This window comes from Crocodylus siamensis, chromosome 4 (assembly GCF_052110815.1).
Source record: "Crocodylus siamensis isolate JL-2025a chromosome 4, ASM5211081v1, whole genome shotgun sequence".
Lineage (NCBI taxonomy): Eukaryota > Metazoa > Chordata > Crocodylia > Crocodylidae > Crocodylus > Crocodylus siamensis.
This window is the reverse complement of record NC_143398.1, coordinates 51,741,531-51,765,248: the sequence shown is the minus strand read 5'-3', so window position 1 is coordinate 51,765,248 and position 23,718 is coordinate 51,741,531. Positions and strand designations below refer to the sequence as shown.

The window sequence follows — 23,718 nt, the reverse complement described above, 5'->3', positions numbered from 1 at the left end:
GACAGACTTGGGGGGGAGGGAGAAGAAGGATACTGCCTGCTCTTGCACTGAATCTTCCACATGACTGCTCACTGTGCCAGTTCAGCTTGGCTTTAAACACTATTGTGTGCAATGCAAATCTCCCATTAAACACTAGATGCCAGAACTTGAATTCCCAGTGCAGTACTAATTGCTGACTATAGTTGTGATAATAGTCAGAAATGTTAAGGGAACACATCTTCCTTCAGCTTCCACTATCCTTGAACAGTACTTCCTGACTTTACAGAAGTCTTTTGTGGGTTTTGTGCGTCTGCAGTATACATCCTTATCGTTTCTAAGTTATAATATGAAATAAATTCACTGGCTTTATTTATTTTACAGCAGCAGTTTGGTGCAATATTAATGACATAATTAAAAATTATTCAAAAGAGATTTTTTTTGAAAGGAGAAACAATAATTGTAAAATTGTGAAGATACAAGCAGCAGTACTATGCATCTTACAGTTTCAGCTCCAGCTCCAGCTCCAGGTGAAACCACCTGAGTGTTGCTATAGGGATAGGAAGAGGGTGGTCTGATGTGGGCAGAAGCCTGGTCCCCCACACATTTTTTATTTCAAGATATATATATAATTTTGGACATCTGGAGCTCTTGTCCATTCTGTGGGACAAACCTTCCCTCCCCCTTAGGGTAATACTGGGATCTAGTTTACTCCTACAGTTTCTCAGCTCCTACACAGAAATATTTTATATATGTCACAATTAAGTTCACAAAGACAGAAAGAGATGGCAAAGGAAAGTACACAAGACCCAATATCTCCATTATCTTTATTCCAGATTTACTTACTCTCAGGAAAAATGGAAATTTTTTGCCATAAAATCCTACTCTGAAGAATTCTGGCTCCAAACGCTGTTGATCCATAATTTTATCATACAAGGAAGCTTCCATCATCTGAGCATAGATTGAAAAGAATAAATTAAACTGCTTTTTATACGTTTAGACCATAATATAGAGGAAAATGTTTTAGCTCAGTGCGCCAAGTTATAACAATCACAATGTAATTCTAAACAGCAATAAGAAACTGTTTTGTCATACAGCAAGATTAACATTTACTCTATACAGTAGCTTGAGAGTCCCAGACATTTTGTGAACTTTATGTGTGTGAACATGTTTATTGCTGTATAAACAAAAAGCCAGATCTGTTAGATTAACAATTATATGCATGTTTTCTTATTTAATGTTTGTCATCTCCATTCTCATTACCCACATGTGACTTGAGACATAATGCCAATTCTTTTTCTGATTACTCAATATTTCACCACGAGATGGTTACTTGTATTAACACAAGGCTCAAAAACCACTTCCAAGGGAGTTGTGGTTTAAATCTCACCAATTTTCAGTGGGAGCTGAATGCCTTAGGATCCTTTGAAAATTCCAGGCACAAAATTACTATTTTAAAATCTCATATTTCTTCCGGTGATATTTAAAACAAATATTCGCTAAAGAGTGAATGAGCTACAATAGTCAATTATTGATTCAATTTTATTAATTTGCTAGAACTGATAACCGAGGAAGAACTATGGAACTGCAGCTGTACTAATATCAATTGCATCCCTATTAAAATCACTAGGAGAAGACTCTTGCCTTTTTAAATGGAGATTAACATCAATAGTAAGTAACACTGGAGGAATATGTATCATTTCAGATATCCATGTTTATCCAGAATGTGAATAAATGAAACAGTTAAACAGAAATGATTAGGAGCAAAATTCTCTTCTCAAATTCACATTGTGACCTGCATTTTTAAATGATATTTGTTTAGACAGATTAACTATGCTGCAATCAGTGCCAGCAGTCAGGTCAGCATTAGTAAGCTTAAGCACAATTTTAAAGAGTGTTACTGCAATGTACAAAGCTTACTTTTTTTCTGCTCGATCCATCAAACCAAGACTTTGAAAAAAGAAGACTATTTAAAAATATAATACCCAACAGAAAAAAACAAAAAACAAAGAAAGGCTTTACGTTTACGTCTCCTAAAAGACATCTGAAAGAAAACAGGAAGTCTCTGTCAAAAAGAGAGGAAACCTTTATTTCAGTTATGGACTGTTAAATTGTCAGTTTTTACAAAATAAAAATAAAAGAGCTTAGCTTAGAGATATAATTATACAGATAGAATAAGCCAGCAAATAAGCCAAAATTCTACTTTCCAGGCAATTGTAATAACAAAGGTGGATGGCTGCACATAGCACAGGGTTTGAGTATAGCACTGATTCTCAACCAGGGTGTTGCAACACCCTGGGGTCCCTTGAGATGTTCAGTTCTTGCACATCTTAAGTGTGCAGACATGGTTCACTAAATAAATCCAGGGATTTCAAATAGGAGTCCATAGTATTAAAAACATTCTGACTTGTTGTGGTCTTTGAGTTCTCTGAAATACAAGAATTGCTCTATTATTTTTATGTAGTCAGAAAACAAATGAGAACTAAGAGCTGGTATTTTTCAAGAGTTGCCTTAAGTCTAACAATGTTGCATACTGGTGTATAGTATTTTATTGAAATATAAGCAACAACAATGTCAACAACAGAGCAAAGTTTTGTACTCACTCAGGGTTAACATTATTATTATTATTTTGCAAAAGTTCAGCTAGATGTCTAAAATGGAAGCACTACAAGTCCATCTGTTTACTATTTTCCTGCATAAATTTCAGACTATATTATACAAATATACACAGCAGGAAACAAGAATCCAGGGTAAGACTGACATACAGGTCATAGAAAGCTTACCTGAGCAAACATGATTTCCTATTAATCGTTTTGTTAAACTATAATTAAAAGGAATTCCTTACCTTCATCTTGCTGAGATTTCGGTAGTCATAGTAGCTCTCATACTGCTCTGCAATTTTTCTGCACAAGATAATACCATTCTCCCAACACTGCAGGTAAACAAGCAATAGACATGCTGAATCACAATGAGAAATTTAAACAGGCTTTTTGACTATTTGAAATCCATCTTCAAGTGACCTCCATTGTTGCTACAGCTTAACTATAGACAACAAGCATAAGGCAGACAATAGCTGCCAAAAGACTATTCAAAATGTTAAAGACTCTCCTTTCTAAGCTAACTGAATTGCACTCCATGTGAATGAAAACACTTGAACATAATATCCATTGCTTTCAATATACTGATGGGGACAAAACTACTCTTGTTGATTTTTTTGTGTATCAAGACATATTTACAGAGTTATTGAATAACATTAGCTATTAAGATACAAGTTGTTGGACCACCATAGAAGATAAGTCACAATTCAAGTGTTATCCATCTTTTCAAGCATAGTACATGGAGTAGGCTCAACTAATTATACTTTTCTATGTATTTCTATTCATATTTTATATGCAAAGGTGTGAGAAGGGTTAAGACAAAACTATTCTCCTTGTTTTTTTCTGGGAAAAGTCAGATCAGAAACCTGGTTTTGCTATCATATAATCAGAGCACCTTTAAATTCTTTATATCATTTTTGCCTTTGTTGAACATTACTTTTACTGTAAGTACTCTCAGAGGTTTCGATAGCTATTACAAAAGATAAAGTCTATCTTTCTGTACCTGTGTACAAATTAGAGAGAAGACAGATTAATTTAATGATTAGGTGCAGGGATAGCATAATTTCAAATTGGACGGCACTCATAAATTATATTTGTGCCAGTCTTCAAAGCAACATGCTGTTCCTGTAACTACTCCCACTGAAGTTGGGAAACAAATTATTGATAGCAGCACTACACTATGGTCACCATTACAAAGCTATTAACACTTGTCTGTGAAATAGTATTATTGATATTGCCATTGCTACTCTAAGAAACCAGCACGATTCAGTAGATAGACCAGAGACAAGGGACCTAGATTTCATTCCCATGTCTATCACTGACGCATGCATTTGGCAAGTTTCTTTCCTTGTGTGATGCAGCTTCATCAAATGATATTGTCCTTTGTGAAATGTTGTGTTTGACATTTTTAATGAAAAGCACTGTGTAAATGCTAATTAAGATTACCTCATAGATCACTGTGTAATTTAATGTAGGACATAAGAACAGAAAGGTCCTAGGCAAGGCAGATGAATTCATGACAAATGCTGATTTTGAAACAGCAGCTGCCACCCTGATTCAAGACATAAACACTGCAAAATTGGAAGTGATTTAATTATATTAAAACCATTTATGATTAGTTCAATAAAAAGCCCGCTTACCTTCCCCCTGTCAAAGTTCTGGATGATAGTGAGGTGAAGACATTCTTTGCGTTGCCATTCTGTTTGCATGGGATAATTTAGAAATTCTCTCAGTGGCCTGTCGGACCATTCCAATAGCTCATCATACAGCAACAGTGTGTAGGCTGCCTCTGTAAGACAAGTTACAATATATTTTATGTAAACATGAAACAAATATAAAATAGCTCATTTATTTAAATAGCCCAACTATTTAAGACAGTACCTGTGTAAATACTCTCAAGCTGTTATACATCTTCAGGAAGAACCAGTACACCTAAATTGCAACACCCAGAGCCTGTAGCATCAGCTTTACACAAGGCTCAACACATTCCACAGTAAGTCTGGTAATTAATATTGTCCAACTTGGATTATTCAAAGTGAAATTTTTTGTGTCAGGTGTCAGTGTCAACTGAAATATTTCATATATTTGCAAAAACGGTTTATTTATTTTTAAGAGCAAGTTTAGGGGAAAGAATGCTGCTTTGTGCATTTTATGAAGTTTTAAACTCATTTGGTTGAGAAGCCTTAGTCCCTCTGTTCATTAGAGCAGGAGCATGGGCAAATTGTGTCATGTCATAAGGCACTGAAAAATCTGTTGGCTCAGAAGAGACCTGTTTGAGTTTGACAACTAAAATTTTCAAAGGGTGTCTATACATGTGCTCTGGGACAGAGTGGGAGGGGCAATACACTTAGAGCAGCTCCCAGACAGTTGCTGTACTTAAAACACAGCAGTATCATGTGTATTCAAACATCCCACATTTCAAAATGGCCATGGGGCACTTTAGCTAGACCTTATTTGATGAGTTTTAGTTAAAGCACCTCTGCCACCATTTTGAAACACAGAATGCTGAATCCATGTGATGCTGCAGCATGCTGGAGCAGTCTAATTAGAACGCATTGGAGCACATGTATAGGCACCCACAGATTCCAACTGCACTTGAATAGCTGGCCACTGCAGGTGCTGAGCACAGGTTTGCCTGTAACTGCTGCTCTTAGTATCACAAGGCACTGGAACCAAGGGTGGGGAACTTCTCTCCCTCCAGCAATCTCTAAGCTGATGCCTGAAAAAGGAAAAAGAATCTGACTACACTGCAGAGGTATTAGGTGCTGGGCCTGAGAAAAGTGGAGGAAGGAAAGAGGCAGGGACAGCAGATTGGGTTAAGGGAGTGTGGGTTAAGAGACCTGGAGGAAAAGCAAGAGGGAATAATGACTACTAGGAGTAGTATAAGAAAACCTGTTAATGAACTAGAAGCCAGTCAGAAGAGGCAGCATATAGTTTCATAGTTGGTAGGGTCGGAAGGGACCTGAGCAGATCAACAAGTCTGACCCCCTGCCATGGCAGGAAAAAGTACCGGGGTCAAACAACCTCAGCAAGGTGTTTGTCTAGCCCTGTCTTAAAGACCCCCCAGGGTAGGAGCCAGCATCACTTCTCTTGGAAGTTGGTTCCAGATCCTAGCCACCCTGACAGTGAAGTAGTGCCTCCTGATATCTAGCCTGAATTTACCCTCTGCCAGCTTGTGACCGTTATTCCTGGTCACTCCTGGTAGCGCTCGGGGGAACAGGGACTCCCCCAATGCCTCCTGGTCCCCCTGACTAGTTTGTAACAGGCCACTGGATCTCCCCTCAGCCTTCTCTTCTGGAGGCTGAACAGGTTCAGGTCCTCTCCTCGTAGGGCCTGCCCTGCTGCCCCCTGATCATGCGAGTGGCCCTCCTCTGGACCCTCTCCATGTTGTCCACATCCCTCTTGAAGTGCAGCGCCCAGAACTGGATGCAGTACTCCAACTGCGGCCTGACCAGTGTTGCATAGAGGGGGAGGATCACCTCCTTGGACCTGCTTGAGATGCGTCTGTGGATGCATGGCAAGGTGCGGTTGGCCTTCCTGACTGCATCCCCATACTGCCGGCCCATGTTCATCTTGGCATCAATGATGACTCCAAGATCCTTTTCTGCCTCTGTACTGATGAGAAGGGAGTTCCCCAGCCTGTAGATATGGTGCTGGTTCTTCCTTCCAAGGTGCATCACCTTGTACTTGTCAGTGTTGAATCCCACCCCTGTAACCTGTCCATCTGCCCACCTCTGTAACCTGTCTAGGTCCGATTGCAGCCTATTCCTCCCTTCTAGCGTGCCCACATCCTCCCACATCTTAGTGTCATCAGCAAATTTGAACAGGGTGCTTTTTACCCCCTTGTCCAAGTCACTGATGAAGATGTTGAACAGTGCAGGCCTGAGGACCGAGCCCTGCGGAACCCCACTGCCCACATCCCTCCAGGTTGAAAATGACCTGTATAGATTGATTGAATACAGATTTACAGGTATGGGCACAGACTGGCACCATTTGTGCAAGGAGATTGGGACTAAGAGATGGAAAGCAGTGGTGAGGAGAATGAGTGGAGGAGGAACTGGCAGAAGAAAACAGCTAGCACAGCAACAGGTTGGAAAGGATAGTGCAGAAGAGATCAGATTTGGGGGCTGAATAGAAGCAAAGACCTTTTGCCCACTAGGACCCATTCTCCTCCAGTATCTGGAATTAAAACCCAAGATTTCCAGTCTTACCATTCTACCATTCCTTTGTCATCACAGGTATCTGAGAAACCCACCAGCAAAATCTCTCATCCCCTCCTGGTCTACATAAAAGATGACAAGTTACTACTGCCATCTCTGACTATAAGCCTTCTGACAGAAGGCTTTTGCTGTGAAGCTGAAGTTTCAGGTGGGGACCCAGCATAATTTTCCTATAACGGAATCTGTATCTTTCAATTTGCTTAAACAACAAACCAGCAAATGTTCTAATGGTTAAAATAACTGAATTTTGCTCTCAAAAACTGGTTCTACTCCTGTTTGTGCCACAGTTCCTATGGGACACTGGTAAGCCACTCAAATCAAACTTTTTAGAGGTGGCACTAAGTGGATTTCGCATTTTAAGCATATCAAGCTGAAATCTGAAGAATAAGCCTTCACAACAGCAACTGAAATGAAAGCCATGCTCCAAACTTAGAGGTAAGTCTAACTGGTTGTAAGGCACCCTGGGCTAGCTTTTGAGCCCATTGTTCTGGAATCAGAAGCAGCATAACTGAGTTAGCACGACAGTGCACTGGCTAATTTATTCTCCTGGGAAGCAGCTCTCATTAACTTAGGCACAATGCCATGCTGACATGGTTTCCAGTGAGAGACTCAGATTGGGGCATCACTACATGCAACTGCTTTAAATTGTACAGACAAATCCAGAAAGTGCTACAAAACGTTATATACATTGAACAATCAGAAATAGATCCTACACACCTCAAACTGGGCAACCAAAATTAGTGGATAATTTTGATTTTAATCTCTCGGTGTATACTGCTAGTTAGGGTTAACTTTAAAATTGATCCTAATCCCATATCTGCTGACCACTCAAACTCGAGCCCTGAACAGCAGTTTTAACCTAATCCTGGCAGCTCTGCCAACATTCTGGGCACTAGAGTGACCTTATTCCTCCCTTGCCTTCTAGGCCTGCCTCTTTATGCAAAGTAGTTGGACCTACCTGACAGAGCAAGCCTAAAGCACAAGTCTTCCCCTGACACCAACCCCCTGACTTCTTCCCTGCCCTCCTGCACTCCTGCTTTCCTCTCTCTACTGTCGGTAGGTGGAGACAAACCCAGAAGAGACTAGACCAAGTCCTAGACTATTACCATTTTACATATAAACAGCAGTGTACATGGCTGTGATGTATGCAATAAGGTGTGCTTTAGATAGGAAAGGGCCATACACTTGCTTCAGGTTAAAGTTGACCCTAAATATCAGCATAGACACACCCTCCGTGCTTCAGTTCTCATCCTTTCAGCATAAAGGAAAGTTGGTTTAATGAATATTTGTGACTCACTCTGATATCACAGCCACAGTAATCATAGAAAACCTGCCTTTAGCACAGTTAGAACAATATGTAGTAAATAAGGCATTCAGACACACGCTGAATAATGAAGATAAAACATAGCATCAAACAACCAATCATTTAGTTAGCACATTCCTTCTGAATGAATGAGAGGACCCATGGAAGAATAGCATGTGACCATATCATTTAAAAATGTATCAAAATGAATATGCACAAGAGAGATGAATTAACATTGCATAACCAGCTTCAGTTTTGGCAGTTCATATCTTTTAAGTGCTTGACTTGCTGCCTTAATAATGTTGTTTTTTTCTCTGCAATTTTACATTTAAGACAGTAATCAGTGTTAACCAAACAGATACAACAACATCCACACCCCTAGGGATGTTGTGGTAAACACGCTCCATTTCAAAAGAAACTGGAGGCTTCTAAGGCAGATAGCACACGCATTTCATTATTCATGGATATAAGAAAGACATACCCACAAAGTGCACAAAGCGAAAACACACAGATAAGCACACTCTCCCCTCCCCCCCGCTTCCCTTGATACTATTTTCAGTGTGGGGCTGGCTGCAGGTGATAACTTGAAAGCCACTTGAGGCTTGAGAGCCTCAGCCTAAAAATCACTGAGCTAAGATGTCAAACATACTACCTTGCACTATTATGTAAAATAAACTGCAATAAGGTTGATACAGTTTTGTGCTCTTTACTGCTAAAAGGCTACAAGGTATGAATACACAATAAAAAAGAATCATAGAAAAATTGGCTGTTTGTTCAAGTCCAACCCTCTACAAGAGAGGTTCATCCCTGTTTAAAGTGTGCATAACCTGCACTTAACCACTTCTACTTCTAGAGATTCAGATTCTACAACACTGGTTGGTAATCAGCTCCTATGTTTAAATCATCATCATAGTTAGAAAATTCTAATATCTAACCTAAACTGCTTTTATTGCAATTCCCCCATCCCCTCAAAATAACTGACCACCATTCTCTTATAATAGCCTTTTTGTATTTAAAGACTGTTATTAAGTCTTCCCTCAGTCTTCTCATCCCTAGCCTAAATAATTTCAGCTCTTCCAGCTTTCCTTACTAGACTGCTAATAATTTTTGTGCTTTCCTCTGGAATCTTTCCATTTGTCCGTATCTTTCTTGAAGTTTGATGCTCAAAACTGGACAAAGTACACCAGCTTAGGCCACCTCTGGACTAAACAAAATGGAAGAATCACTTTGTGTGACTTGCGCAGAACACCTTATTAATACATCCCAGTATTCTATTAGCTTTTCTTGCAACAATAATATGCTATTTACTCATAATCAGATTACAATCTACTAACATCCCCAAATGTTTTTCTGCAGGAATACAAGCTAGCCCATTTCCTGTTTTGTATCTAAATTCTGATTCTGAGCTTTTGATTATTACTTCCTAAGTGCACCACTTTCTGTCTTCTGCTACTGAATTTCAATCTATTTATTTCACATATTTTTCCTAATTATCAAGGTGATTTTGAACTTTAACCCTTTTCTCTGAAGCAGGGGTCAGCAACCAATAGCCAACAGATCAGATCCAGCTCACAAAGGTTTGATCTATTCCACATTTTATTAATGTCATGCCAATCCCCTGCTGCTGCCTAGCCATTTTAATGGCAGCTGACTGGTTGACTGTTGCCATTCCAGCCATGCCTGGTCTGTGCAGAGGGCTACCTACTTTCTCCTCTTTCCACTGCAACATTTGCATATCCTTGGCGCCAAATTAACTGGTTTAAATTGTTGTTCGCTGTGCTTTTCACATTTTTGGGGTAAGGATATATTGGGGGAAGGAGGGAAAGCAGCTCTCTGCATAGAACAGGGATGACTGGAATGGTAACAGGGGATCAGAGGCCTGCAGCAGTGGCCAAGGTGCAAGCGCTATTCCACTATTAGAAAAGGTCGCTGACCCCTGCTCTCAAGTGTTTGCTGCCTAATCCAATTTGGTTCTGCCATTCACAGACTTATTACAGATACAGTCAATTCCATCCTCTAAGCCACTAATAAAAATATTAAACAGAACTGGACTCAGAACAGATTCTACTTGATGCATTCTCCTAATCTGACACTGAGCTATCGATGACTGCACTTTGAGAACAATTACCCAACAAGTTATGCACCCACCTTATAACAGTTTCATTTAGAGTAATGGAAGACTAACCTTTTTTGGCAGACATGCCACAAATTAGTCCTGCACCCTCTCCAAGTGCCCGTCCAATTCCTTTCCTTGGCATGATCTGCTACTCCGTTTTGTTTTCCCCACACAATATGCTGCTCTGCATTCTTGCTCCTTGCCTTCTCTGCCATTGTTCTGCCTTTCCCCTCACTGATCTATCACATGTCATTCACAGGGGCTGCCCATGCCACATGCGGCATGTATGCTGCAAGTTGGCTACTTCTTATCTACACTGTATTTCCTTAGCTTACTTAAGAGAATGCTCTAGGAGGTAGCATTCAAAGTTTCACTAAAGTCAAGTTAGGTGACTGCTTTGATTTACATAGCCCATTGCTTTGTCACAGAAGGAAATAAGTTAGGCATGACTTGCTTTCAACAAACCCACACTTGGTTGTTACTAATCACTTTGTTATTCTTTGGGTCCTAAAAAGAATAATCATCAATAATATGCTTGACTACCATTCCAGGTACTGCAGTTAGAGTGACCAGTCCACAGTTCTCAGTGTTTTTCTGTTTCCCCTTCTCTCAAAAAAAGGCACTATTCTGGTTTCCCTTTTCCAGTTTTTTGGGACCCCACCTATCTGCCATGAATTCTCTACAACAGATCTACAATTACGTCAACCGTGATTGATCTTCCTTGATTGTTCTACAAATAATCTCACCAGGCCATGCTGATTTGCAAACATTCAGTTTATCTAAATAATCTCCAACCTGTTCTTTCTCTACACTAGGCTGAGTATCTACACCCCTCCCCTTCAAGTCCTTGCAGCTATGTTCAGAATCCAAAAACTGACTTTTGTAAATTTTAGATTGAAGTAAAAACACGTTAAACTTATGGGCCTTCAGTTTTCTTACTGTTCCTTTCCTTTTAATTTATCATGCAATTTCTTGGCTTTCAAAGTCTGTTGTAATACAAATCAGTACTTGTGAATTGTTGTACATAATGTATGGTATATATTAATAATTTGCCAACACCATTAAGAGATCCCCCATGCATCCAAAAAATGAAAAACAAAGAGAAGTGCAACAATGTTGGTTCATGGCATTGGAAATTCAACTTATGAGGAAAGGTTAAAAAAGTTAGACACTTCTAAGATAAATGAAAACTGAAAGGTTATCTCATTACAATTTTCAGGTCTTTAAAGGGTATGTAAAAAGGACATTATAGTACAATAAATGTTTTAGCCATGAGGGGATTAAATGTATAGCTATGACTGGAAGCTGTGAGGGGACAGATTTAAGATGGATATTAGATTAGAAAAGACCTTTTTTCCCACAAAGAATTATTAAAATTTGAAACAGTGCAGAAAATCATACTGTGAAAACAGATAAAATAAATAAGTTTAAAAAAAGAGTGAAACTTCTTAGTTAGTGAAATAAAGGTGTACTACAATGTAATAGTACTGAGAGTTAACTTTATTTCCAGTTCCACTGGCCCTTGACAGGGGTCAATATCCTAAAAGATTAGTTTGGATCTTGTTTTTCACTGTAAGCACTGCTTCTGGTCTTTGTTAAGAGTGGAAGCTAATTTTTCTTAATCTAATCTGTTTTCTAAGACAGATCTGCTCATAAGAGCAAAACATGAAAGAGCCATGGGATTTATCATGCCTAAAAATGCAAAAGTCATACGTTTTGAATAATAATAAATGTACAGAAAACACAAAACTCTGATGGAGATGTTTTGTTAATATTGTTCTCATCTATTATATTAAAAATCAGAAGATATAGCTTCTGTCTCAAAAAAAATTATGGCCGTGGCAAATACATTGGTTCAGTAATACATTTTCCCAGTCTACCAACATGTTAAGCAGACAAGGACCATATAAATGGAATCAAGTTGTCCTACTATGCTCTGTGTTTTAGGAGATCTACAAAAAGGTCCAGTGCAGCTTATATTCCACATGCCTTGCTCAGTAGGTATGTCTACTTTATTTTTTTAATGTAGTAGTAATTTTTATAACTGGAGCCTTACAAGTGAAATGTGGAACTCTTTAGGGAACAGCTGAAGGTTTTTAGCTGACTAGGTAACAGCTGGGATTAAGCCCCAGATATCTCAACAAACAACAGGAATTACTTTAAACTTAGTTATTTTACTTTAAACATAGTTAGCTTGCAGCCACAGGCACAGAAGTAGGTAGTGTATTTATTTATTCATTTATTAGATTGATTTGCCACTCTTCCCTGAAAAGGCTCAGGCGAGCTTACAGAAGACAGGAAAATAACTTATAAAGCAAGCAAACAAGTATTCACTTGGAATTCACTTGGACCAGGAAAAACAAAATAGCTTATAAAACCCATTAAGCATTAAAATAAGCTATAAGGCAAATCTCCTAAACACTATTCCAGCTTGGTCTTCCCTCCTAAAGCCTCACCCAAAGAGAAAGGTCATTTAGTGCATCCAATCTATATCCAAGCTTGGGTTCTGGCAGGCCTCAAGGGGAAGGGAGATCCAAAGCTGATAGGCAATTACTAAGAATAACCTCCATACATTTCTGCCTAGTGAATTTGACATACTGATTGTACTTACAGGAAGCTGCTCTTGGCTGACCTTAGGGAATGTGATAAGGGAGAAGGTGTTCCCTTCCACACATAGGGCCTATGCCATTAAGAGTCTTTTTGATCAAAACCAGCACCTTGAATAAGGTGACCACCTGTCTCTAGTGGGGCAGGACAGTCCCAAAATTTAAAGATCAAGTCATGGTCCTGAGCTGAATAACTCCAGGGCAGCATTTGTCCCAGATTCCCCTGGACATAGTTTTCTGTTCACTGCAGAAAAATGTGGGAAACAGCAGCTTTCTCCTTACAGGCCGGCAGAGTTCCAGGCTGCAAGGGGCTGATTGGGGCTGGGAGGAGTGGGAAGTGGGGGCATGTGTATGTGTCTGCAAGCGTACGCATGCACATGGGTAGCAATACAGCCAGGCCATGGTGGAGAGCAGCTCCCTCAACTGCTTGCAAGTAAGTATGGGGTGGGGGGGGGGGCAGCTTCAGGCCACCATAGTGAGGGAGGGAGTGGGACAGGGTTGCTGGCTGGGGTTGGGGGGGGGTGCTGCCCCACTAGGGCAGTGCATGGGGCCTGGGACCCAGATGGCCATGGGACCCAGCCAGGGAATGGGATGGAGCTATGGGCAGCTTGTCCAGGAGGTGGTGGGAGGGCGGGCTGACTCCCCACTATTGCCTGCACTCCCTGGGTGGGGAACATGGGGGAGCACATACCCCCCCAGATTTGTGTGTGGGGTGCGGGACAGAGGTGGGCTGCCCACTGCAGGCTTGTCACTCCCCACCCTACAGCCCTCTCTTGGGGGCCTCTGCAGGCCAGCAAGCGAGACCTGATGCTGGAAGGTGGAGTGGGGCAGGGAGGCTCAGTGCAGCCCCTGCTGGGAGCCCTGCACCAGCCATGCCATGGCAAGGCACCCCTCTGCCCGCCTGGTGGCAGTGTGGGGTAACTCTGCACTACTACCACTCCCCCCACTACTGCCAGGTGGGCGGGACGGTGCCTTATCATAGTGGCATGGTTGGCTTGTAGCTACCTGCAGCGACAGAAGAAAGCCTCTCAAGCCTCTGATGCCAGGTCCTGCCTGCTGGCCTGTGGAGGCCCCAGGGGGAAGCACAGCAGGGCGGGAAATCTGCATCCTCCCTCACCCCCAATGGGCTCCACTCCAACTTTGCCACCCATGGGGGGGGGAACAAGTGGGCATGTGTCCCGCTTTTCCATTTTCAAAAGGTGGTTACCCTAACCTTGAATTATACCTGGAAAGCTACTGGGAGCCAGTGCAAACTCAGAAGCACTGGAGTTATGTGCTCCTGGTAACTCACCCCCATCAAAAAGGAGTACAACATTCAGCACAAGCTGCAGTCTCCAAATGGTATTTACGGGCAGCCTCACAAAAGGCACTGCAGTAGTCTAGCCTTGAGTCTACAAAGACATGGATGATGGGCCATTTCTGAATATCAAAGAAAAGGTCACAGCCTTCTCTAGATGGAGTTGGTGAAAAGACTCTGAATACTACTTGCAGACCCAGGTGCAGTACAGGATCCAGAAGCACCCCAAGGCTGTGAACCTGACAAGGGGAGGCTGAACTCTAACAATAATAGGTACCCCAACCTTCCTAGGTCATGTGGATGCCCACCCACCTCTTCCTTGTCTAGCTTCAATTGGTTTCTCCTCAATTGGTCTAATCCTCAATTGTAGCCAGGCACTGAGAAAGAACAGAAACTGCAGGGCCCAGGTCAGATGAGATAAGAGAGAGAGCTGAGTGTCATTAGCATACCGAACACACTTCACTGCAAATCTCCACATGACTTTGCCCAGTGCCTAACTACATTATGAATCAAATTCCTGAATAACAACCCACTAGGTGATATTTTATGGCTTATGATAGACAGGGAGACAAGATAGTTTAATAGTACTTTTCTGACCCTAATGTCTCATGAAAAGAACAACACAGTGGATAATACACAACTTAGTGAAAATCCAAATTCTGTCTTTATGTTTTACAGCTAATTTGTATAAGAAAACAATTTTTGCCATATTTCCTTTTCATTCATGATAAACACATGAAGTTTCCAAACCCCTCGCAATTCAAACTCAGGGTGGCAATGCATTTGATTTGACTAAGCCCACTGAACTCTTATATAATTGTTAAAAAGAAAGAATGCAAAACCTAAAGTTCCTCTATTTAATTCAGAGTTAGGCTTCTGAATTAATACAGGCTAAATTGAGACTTCTAGCACAGTGTGGGCTGGGCTGTAGGCAGCATCAACCCAGCAGAAGCACCAGAAGGCATTGTGACTCAAAGACACCCAACTGAGCCACAAATCCTCCCTTCATTTTTCCTTGCTGCTTGCTGAGGTTGGAAGGAGTAATCAATGTATTGTTTGTCTACACAAGCAATATATTACTATTTCCCCAATGTGGCACCACTTCATGAAAATTCACCCTTCTGTCCAGCAAGGAGCAGAGGTGGTGAGTAGGAGAAATAGAGAGAAAACCTCACTATTCCTTGTTCACCTGCTTAGGGAGACAATGAGCCAGTAAGAACCCCCATCTACTCTACTCAGTTAATCTAAGATCTGGGAGACCTGCAGAGAGGTCAAAGGAGATTTTTTATAGCCTGTGAGCTCAATATGACTATAAAAAAGAATGGTAAGTCACAATCTAGCCCTAAATATATTTTTCTAGGTCACATGTAATAAATTACCTGTGAAGTTTTGTGCTTTCAGATGAAGGTCATAAAGCTTATGAATATACCGAATATACATCTCTTCTTTATTCAATTCAGTCTTATAAAAATTCTGCAATAGAATTATATAGATGATCAAACAGTGTTTCTGGTAAAGACAATAAAATAAATAGCTGGAAAGTGTGTACACAATGTAACATCTGATGTAACATTAGAGAAATTTATGCAAGTTTTTTAAAAGTTTCATATTTACAAAGGCAAGCTGTCAAGATGCATTACATTTAGCATTAAAAAGTACATAGCCTCTTATAAATAGGATTCTTAAATTTTGTGTAGAACAGGGATGAATATTTTTTAAATCTTGGAGGTACAAAAGCAGAATCTATCTGAACTAAAGTCCTATATGAAGTCCTTTTATATAGTTGATTTATATAATTTAATAATATAATTATTATATCATTTAGCCATTCATACATATATACTTCACCAAGGCCATTTAATATCTTGTTGAAAACTCTATACTGATTTTAAAACTAAAAGTACTTTGGCTTTAGTATGCATGTTTTAACAAAATATCTATTGTAAGGAGGTTTCCTCTTCAGTATGTGACAGCTAAATGCCAGAAGGACTTTGGTGACATTAGAAAGAACTATTCATATGTTGTAAACAACATGACCCTGAATGAAAAATGTGATTTCTTCAACCTTGAGATATGTTCATAAAACTGAGAACTAATGCACAACTACTGAATACTATGGCTGAAATGAGGGGAAAAAACCAAAGATCTATTTTCAACTTCTGTCCAAAGGCATGGAATCAAGTTTTCAGAATTGCTTAGATATCTCTAGATGTGTGACACTTTTGACTGACAGTGTGGTAAATGGGTAACATGTGCACTTTTTCACTCTTGTTCATGATACTCAACATTTGATTCTGTTGGGTTAGTACAGGCACTAAACCAGGCACTGCAAGGTAGAAGAGGAGTGTTCTACAGTAACCCATAAATATTGTCATCTTGGATATGGGGTTTCAGGGCAAGCAAATATATATCACTGTGCAACACTTAATGCTGGCACCAAGCTACTTGGATCAAGAAAGATTATAGCATCATACATTATCAATGCTACAGGATGATCCATGCTAACGAGTATAATCTGTTCATAGAAACATAGATAATTAGGGTTGAAAGGGACCTCAGGAGGTCATCTAGTCCTACCTCCTGCTCAAAACAGGACCATCGCCAACCAGATCATCCCAGCCAAAGCTTTGTCTAGCCGAGTCTTAAAAATCTCCAAGGATGGAGATTCCACCACTTCTCTGGACAACCTGTTCCAGTGTTTTACTACCCTCCTAGTGAGAAAGTTCTTCTTAATAGCTAACCTAAACTTCCCTTGCTGCAACTTAAGACCATTGCCTTCTTGTCCTGTCATCTGCCACTGCTGCAAGCAGTCTAATTCCATCCTCTTTGGAACTGCCCTGGTTTACACTGGTTCCATGTTATATAAACTGTGTATCACTTGTGGGGCTGTCAGCATTGACTGTGTCCCCCTCTCTTGGATAATTGGATATTTTTATTCCATGTCACAGTTTTCCCAGTTCCAGATTACAGGTACTAAAGTGTGAAAGGTGCATTATAGAAGCAGTTTGGGGGTAAACAATTGTAAAAAGTCACAGCAAAAATGTGAGATATTACAAAAATAAATGGATATTTTTAATGGACAACAAAAAGAATGCATAACAATCCAAGAACTCCAACTAGTGGTAGAGCAGGTTTCTAGAGCTCATGATGGAAAGGAGTATTAAATCTGTATCTGCAAGTGCATCTAAATCTACCATATGCAAACCCACATTAGACTCATTAAAAACATTATGTACACTGCAAAAGCGCAGGTACTCATGCACGTAAATCACAGTGAAATGTGGCACTGAATTGGAATACCAGACATATTGATTCTAACTGCGGAGGGTGGAAGGCTCTGCTATTTTAACATGACTATTTGTATAAGTCCTCAGTTCTTTGATAAAGTTCATTTCTGACCAAAGGACAGAGCATTTCATGATACAGAGAGCAGGTTTCTTCATTAAAAACAATATATCCATATTTAATAATAAATATGTATTGGGGATTTTCATCTAATGATTCCAAGCCATAATGTGTGGTATATTCAGAAGTGCTGGCTACAGAGAGCCTGAAGCCTTCCAAAAAGGTCAAATATTTAGAAATCAGACATCATCAATGCACATTTTTTTTCTGGATAAAAGTATAAGTTGGAAAAATTCAACAACCTTTTGTCAAAGTGACAACTATCAACATGAACATATGCTGTTTGGGTGGTGTCTCCGCAAATGACATGACAGCATATGGCGCATATAAGAGCAGAAAGTCTTCCTGTTCCTTGTCTCTGAGAAATGGTTTCAAAATGTATAGGATCAGTAACAAACAACACAGTTTTGAGCCATATTAATGACATGGTTGGGGATGCCTGGTTTAAAACAGAAAAAAAATCTAAAAAGTAGCTGCTTAGCTATTCAACCTGATGAGCTAAACCGGCCAACCCATGGCTCCGGAGCCACATGCGGCTCTTCAGAAGTTAATATGCATCTCCTTGAATCTTTGCACAAGCAGATGGTGACCAGCTTCCACAGTTGGTACGTCATGTCACATGACACAACTACTCACAGCGAGCACATTACTCAGTTTGGACTCAGAGGTTTGGACTCTGGAGCCACAGGGTGGCCACCCCTAAAAACCATGCAACTGTCTGGTGCTACACTTCATAATGTCTGAGAGAGAGAACATTACTGTGATGGGTCTGCTGGAGAAGGCTTGCTGCAAAAGCATGCACTTTAGGAGAATGGTATTTGAGAAGCTTTAGGAAGCACTCAAAATATATCCATGTTCAGTGCAAGTAGTATATTCTAGTCTACACTAAGAACATCAATTCCGTAGGGTGCAAGAGTAGCAGTCAGGTCACTTGAATCCAGAATCCTGCATTCTAATGCTTCAAGAATTAGAAATTTAATTTCCACTCTCTTGCTGCTAAGACAAGATCTTAAAACTCGTGCCAAATCCTTTGAGAAGATATTAAAAGAGTGAGCTTCATTAATGAGTGAGCTAATCACGTCACAGCATTCTACACTACTCTTGTGATGGCTGGAATTTCTTTCACCAGCAGCTCTTCTTTCAAGCTGAAGTGAGACTGGCTCACACAGCAAAAGCCGATTTAATTCTTCAGAATAAGAGCAGAAATACAAGCTTTAATAAATGATTAGCACTCTTCAGACATTCATTTTGGACTGCTGGTAAGTCTATCCTGTGGATCTCTAGGGCTCGTAAACAAGCTGGAATTATCTTGGAGGTTGAAATAGTGATATTCTGTGTAACAGGGTAGAACCATTCATCAAAAACTTAAAAACTGGTTGGCCTACACACACACACAAAAGGAAATTGTAGACATCCTGTTGCTTGAGACATCACAAAGGTTATGGAACAGTCATTTAAACAGGATCAGCATATAAGCTGATGCCTAGAGGAGACAAAAGTGGATTACCAACCTTCTTCATCAAGGTACTGCTGATGCTGCAAAACAAAATGACAGGCTTTTCCAGTGACAAGACTCACAAAAGACTTGCTCTAGCCAGGAACTCAGCACTCAGCTTCAGCTGCAAATCCATTTTCATGCCATTTCCACCCTCTTGTCTCCATAAGGCAGGTTTCTCTTAAAAACAAAGCATTCCAGCTTCCCATGGACTGAAAATACTTTCAGTTTGTGTAATGCCCCAGTTAAACCTTGGATGTATATTTTTTCAGAACAAGACAGATTTATCTGTGGTGCCAAATAATGGTTGTGTTGGTACTGACCTGAAGATTGCACTGCATTTGAAACTTGTCTAAGTCTATCCCAACCATGCAATTTGTCCAATAAAAATATCACGAACAAAAATCCACACAGAATAATGATTGTTTTAAAGGTTTTATACTTAAATTAAAGTTGTCTCTAAAATTGCTTTAGTTGTTTATATGGTACAGCTATAGCTTTAAAATTTATCAGGAGATTAATGATCCTTGAGAAAAGAGCAATGAAATGTTTCTTAGCCTGGTAACAGTTTACCAAACTTTGGGAAATCCCATTCTAGAATATTGTTACAGTATTTCATGTGCTTTGTGTATGTGACAAAGGGAGTGAACCCTGTGATAAATTGTCCCATAAGTATAGACCAAGAATTTCTCTTCTTTGGATAGTACTGTGTCCCTATAGAAGAAATCCTTACAAGCTCATTCTGTTTGCACTCCCTGGATAAAAATACAGCGTTTGGAAGCTCTCTCATGAAAGTTGGCACCTGCTGCATTATTTCATAGAGAAGCTTGAAACTATTCTAAAGGTCACAAAAATTCAGAATGCCTTTAAACAATCTTAGGCTAATATAACAACAGCCTTCACTAAAAAGGAATAAGCAAAAGAAAATAGCATTCATACTAAGAATTCATAATCTGAACATAACTGGAGTGCTGGTATCTCAACTCTAAAATGAGACAAAGGCCTCACAGGACCGGCACTGAAGGAGAAGAGAGGGAGACCAACCACTACTTAGCAGATAATCCTCATATAGAAAAGTAACCAGGCCCCATCGCTGGGGAAGGGAAATGCCAGAGGCAGAAATCTAGGTGAGTTTTGTTGTGTGTTGTTTTAACCACACAAGAGAAAAAGTTTCACTGGTATTTCATGTGAAACTCACCTGTTAATAAGTTTTATTAACTCCCCTATTGACTGATATTTGGGGGTTCCTCAGAGCCAAACTACGAATACTTAGGCAAAACCACAAGAAAAAAAATCAGCCTAGACAAAATTAGATCAAAACCTAAATCTGGTCCTAGGCAATGCAGCATATCACACTAGTTAGTATTCCTAGCATAGTACTAAAGTGTGCATTTTAAGGCAACATAAATGTTTTATATCATCAGTGTAATATGTGAATTCAGTGGCATTAATTAAACCTGCAGTTTGGAACAGAGAAACCTTACCCAAGTCTTTAAGTGTTTACCATAGAACATTTATTTCTTGAGGTAAAAAGAGATAAAGATCATTATACGAACCAACAAGCTAACAGTGCAGCCAATCTTTTTACCATCCACTTCCCCCATTTTCATGCAGTCCCTAAAACAAAAAAAAGTGAAGTCAGAGACATCTGAAGTATGGAATGAAGCAATGGTTTGCCTTTGAACAAGAAACACATCCTATAAAACAGAATTGAGGAGCTTAGGCTGGAAGCTGACCTCATGGGGGTGGAGTGGAGGGGGAGGCTGATCATGCTCTAGAGACATCTACAGATGTCCCTGGATGCCAAGCCCCTACATGGAGTGCATCTGCAAGCAGTGAAAAATCCCTGCTTACAGATGTGCTCCTTCTTGCTGGGGAGCGGGAGAATCCCCTGCAGGGGATTTCCCAAAAGGTATCTGCAACTGCGTCCCCAACCCCATCGCTCTGTTCTTGTAGGAACGCCCAGCGAAATGCCCTGCAGAGCAATTCCCTCGGGCATAGCCTGAGGTGGATGCTTGCAAGCAGGAAACACCCACTTGCAAACACGCAATTTGGAGCCCCAACTTTCCCCCCTGGAGGGATGTGTCCGCAGGAGCACAGAAAGTGATGCAGGGGCTCATAAAGGTTGAGGGTGCTGATAGTGCCTGGGAATTCCCAGGGTGTGCAAGACTGGGCTCCTCAAGCCTGAGAAGCCCTTATTCAAGGGAGGCTAGAGAGCCTGGGCAGTCTCAGCTCTTCTACCATAAGCAAACAGATGTGGGCCATAATAAAAGCAGCCCAATTCATTATACCCTCTGTCACAGACACAAATTTGAGTATTTGTGGCATGACAGAAGGTATGGACTGTTTGTTTTCACTTCCTGCCACTGTAAATATTTTTATGGTGGCACAAAGGTGATGTCTACTCTTAGAGGCAATCGGCACTTGCAAAAGTAGACCCAGATGTGTTAGGGACCCTAAGTCTTCTTTTGCTAGGAGGCAGTGTGGGCCCATGAATATAGCACTAAACTGGTACTTAAAAGACCTAAGTCTTATTCCTGATTTTGTTATTGCTTTGCTGAATGATATTAGCCAAGTTTGTTCATCTTTTTGTGGCTTAGTTTCCTCAACTATAAATGAAAATGGCTTCCATTATAATGAGCTCTGAGATCTACACTATTGTAAAAGCTAAGTATCATTACCATTTGGAGAGGCTGATAACCTAACTCTAGGTTAAATGTTAAGATATGTGAGGCATCTAATTACAGAGAGAGAGAGAGTTAGCTGTGTTAATCTGAAGTCAGGAAGAAGGCTGGGTAGATGTGCACCTTACCAACTAACTAAGTCAGAGACATAAACGCATATGCTTTTGTAAGCAGTTACTTTGACAGCTGACAGCATCTTATGAAGTAAACCCTCTGCTTACAAAAGCATATGCTATACACCTCTGATTTAGTCTATAAATTGCAGATCAGATCTACTCAGCCTTCTGCCTGACCTGAAACTAACAGTTAGCTACATCTCTACTCATGGACAACACTCCATTCAATCTAGTTACAGCACATACACAAAAAATAGCACCACTGTGGCAACTCTAGATTAAAATGAAGAATAGTTATACATACTTAATTCCTAAGAAAATGAACAAATAAGGTGAATTTTGAACATTGATGCACACATCAGTTAATCAACTTAATAGTGGAAGATCCTATTTCAAAACCTGCCGGTGAATACAGTGCCTTAAAACATACTGGACTGACAAGCGTGGAAGTCATAGTACTGATAATCTCTGAAGAGGTATGGGATGGATATGCCTGAGGAGCCAAGAACCCCGTCTCCCTGTTGACTACATACTTCAACTTTCATCTCAAACTGTAAAAGAGGACAGCAACTCTGAGAGTAGACATTGTGATGCATGTCATTTAGGCCCCTGGCAGACATTCATTTAAAGGCGCCATGGAATTTGGGATCAGATCCCAGTCACTTGCTATTGCTGGTGTAGGGAGAACCCAGGATCATGATCTCAGGATCCCTTTGCACTGGCAAGTAATGAGCTGGGGCCTGGTGCTCCCCTGGCTGGGAGTACTGGTCGGCTGCCTGACACTCCCAGCTGCAGGAGCGCATAAGGCTCCTTGGCTCCCGGCTTGGCCAAAGGCTCAGATGCACTCCCATGGCTGGGAGTCCTGATCAGCTTACCAGTGCTTGTAGCCACAGGAATACACTCGAGTCTTGAAGGGCTCTGGTGCACTCCTGAGGCTGGGAGCAGCCACACGTTCAATTCAGGGCAGAGCAAGAACCAGCCAAAAAGTTATTATGCTTGTTTTATGAAATAACTTAGCGGCTTATTCCCTGCTTTATTTTATTGCACCATTAATTGCTTGAATGAGTGGCTGGTTTGCTAAAGACAGGATTCCCTGGTTAATCATGTCTTAAATGTAACTTCTGCCAGGGGCCTTAGATCAACTGTAGAGCCCCAGTGATTAAGGAACTAGATGCAGATTCAGGAGAATTGAGTCCAGGTCTTGGTTCAACCACAGACTTCACGTGTGACTTTGGGGAAGTCATTAACCCTTTCCATGCCTCTGTTTCCCATTTATAAAGAGGAGGATGAAACTACATCCCTTCTCCACCCCTCCGTGTTGTCTAATTAGCTCCTTACAATAAGTATGTCTGGGGCTAATCTTAGATGGCACTATTTAAATAGCTACAATTCGAAATGGGCTCTGAAAAGGCAGTAAGAGAATGATTTCTAATCACTACTAATCTTGGGGTACTTCCGTACCAGTAACCTCCTAGTGAAGTTTCCAAATTCCTGTTAGAAAACTGCTGGATTGTAACCTTGATGTTTGACTTCTGAGTGCTATAATAGTCTCAATATAAATAATGTGCTAACTGCTCACCTGTAGTCGAGTAACCTTTCCATTAGACGTGTTACAGTAGCAATTAATGAAACGCCACTTTCTCTCCATGTTTCCCGCTCAATTTTCTTCAGTAGGCTGGAAAAAATGAACCCAGAATATTTTCACCATTTATTTTTATCTGTCACCATGACAACCACTCTACTCTCAGCAGTATCTGAGAGGCCTTAGCAATATCTGCAACATTCAGGGATTTAATTTGACATTGTTCTCACAAGCAGCACAATTTGCAAACAAATTCTTACCTAGGATAGGGACCAAAGAGTGGAATTCTAATCCAGGAAGCAGTGACAAAGCAAATGGATT

General features: G+C 40.5%; 1 protein-coding gene across 2 annotated transcripts in view; it reads right to left on the bottom strand.

The window, feature by feature from the left end:
- DOCK4 (dedicator of cytokinesis 4) overlaps positions 1 to 23,718 on the bottom strand; it is a 423,704-nt gene that overhangs the window by 29,315 nt on the left and 370,671 nt on the right. Inside the window, exons 33-39 of one of the 2 annotated variants that reach the window (XM_090042292.1) lie at positions 23,658 to 23,684; positions 23,395 to 23,490; positions 20,572 to 20,632; positions 15,495 to 15,588; positions 4,214 to 4,362; positions 2,822 to 2,908; positions 823 to 927 (exon numbers count right to left, since the gene is read on the bottom strand). In XM_090042292.1, the coding sequence (XP_089898418.1) occupies positions 823 to 927; positions 2,822 to 2,908; positions 4,214 to 4,362; positions 15,495 to 15,588; positions 20,572 to 20,632; positions 23,395 to 23,490; positions 23,658 to 23,684 (619 nt within the window). The remainder of the gene's footprint in view (positions 1 to 822; positions 928 to 2,821; positions 2,909 to 4,213; positions 4,363 to 15,494; positions 15,589 to 20,571; positions 20,633 to 23,394; positions 23,491 to 23,657; positions 23,685 to 23,718) is intronic. The other variant, XM_090042293.1, reaches the window with a different exon arrangement.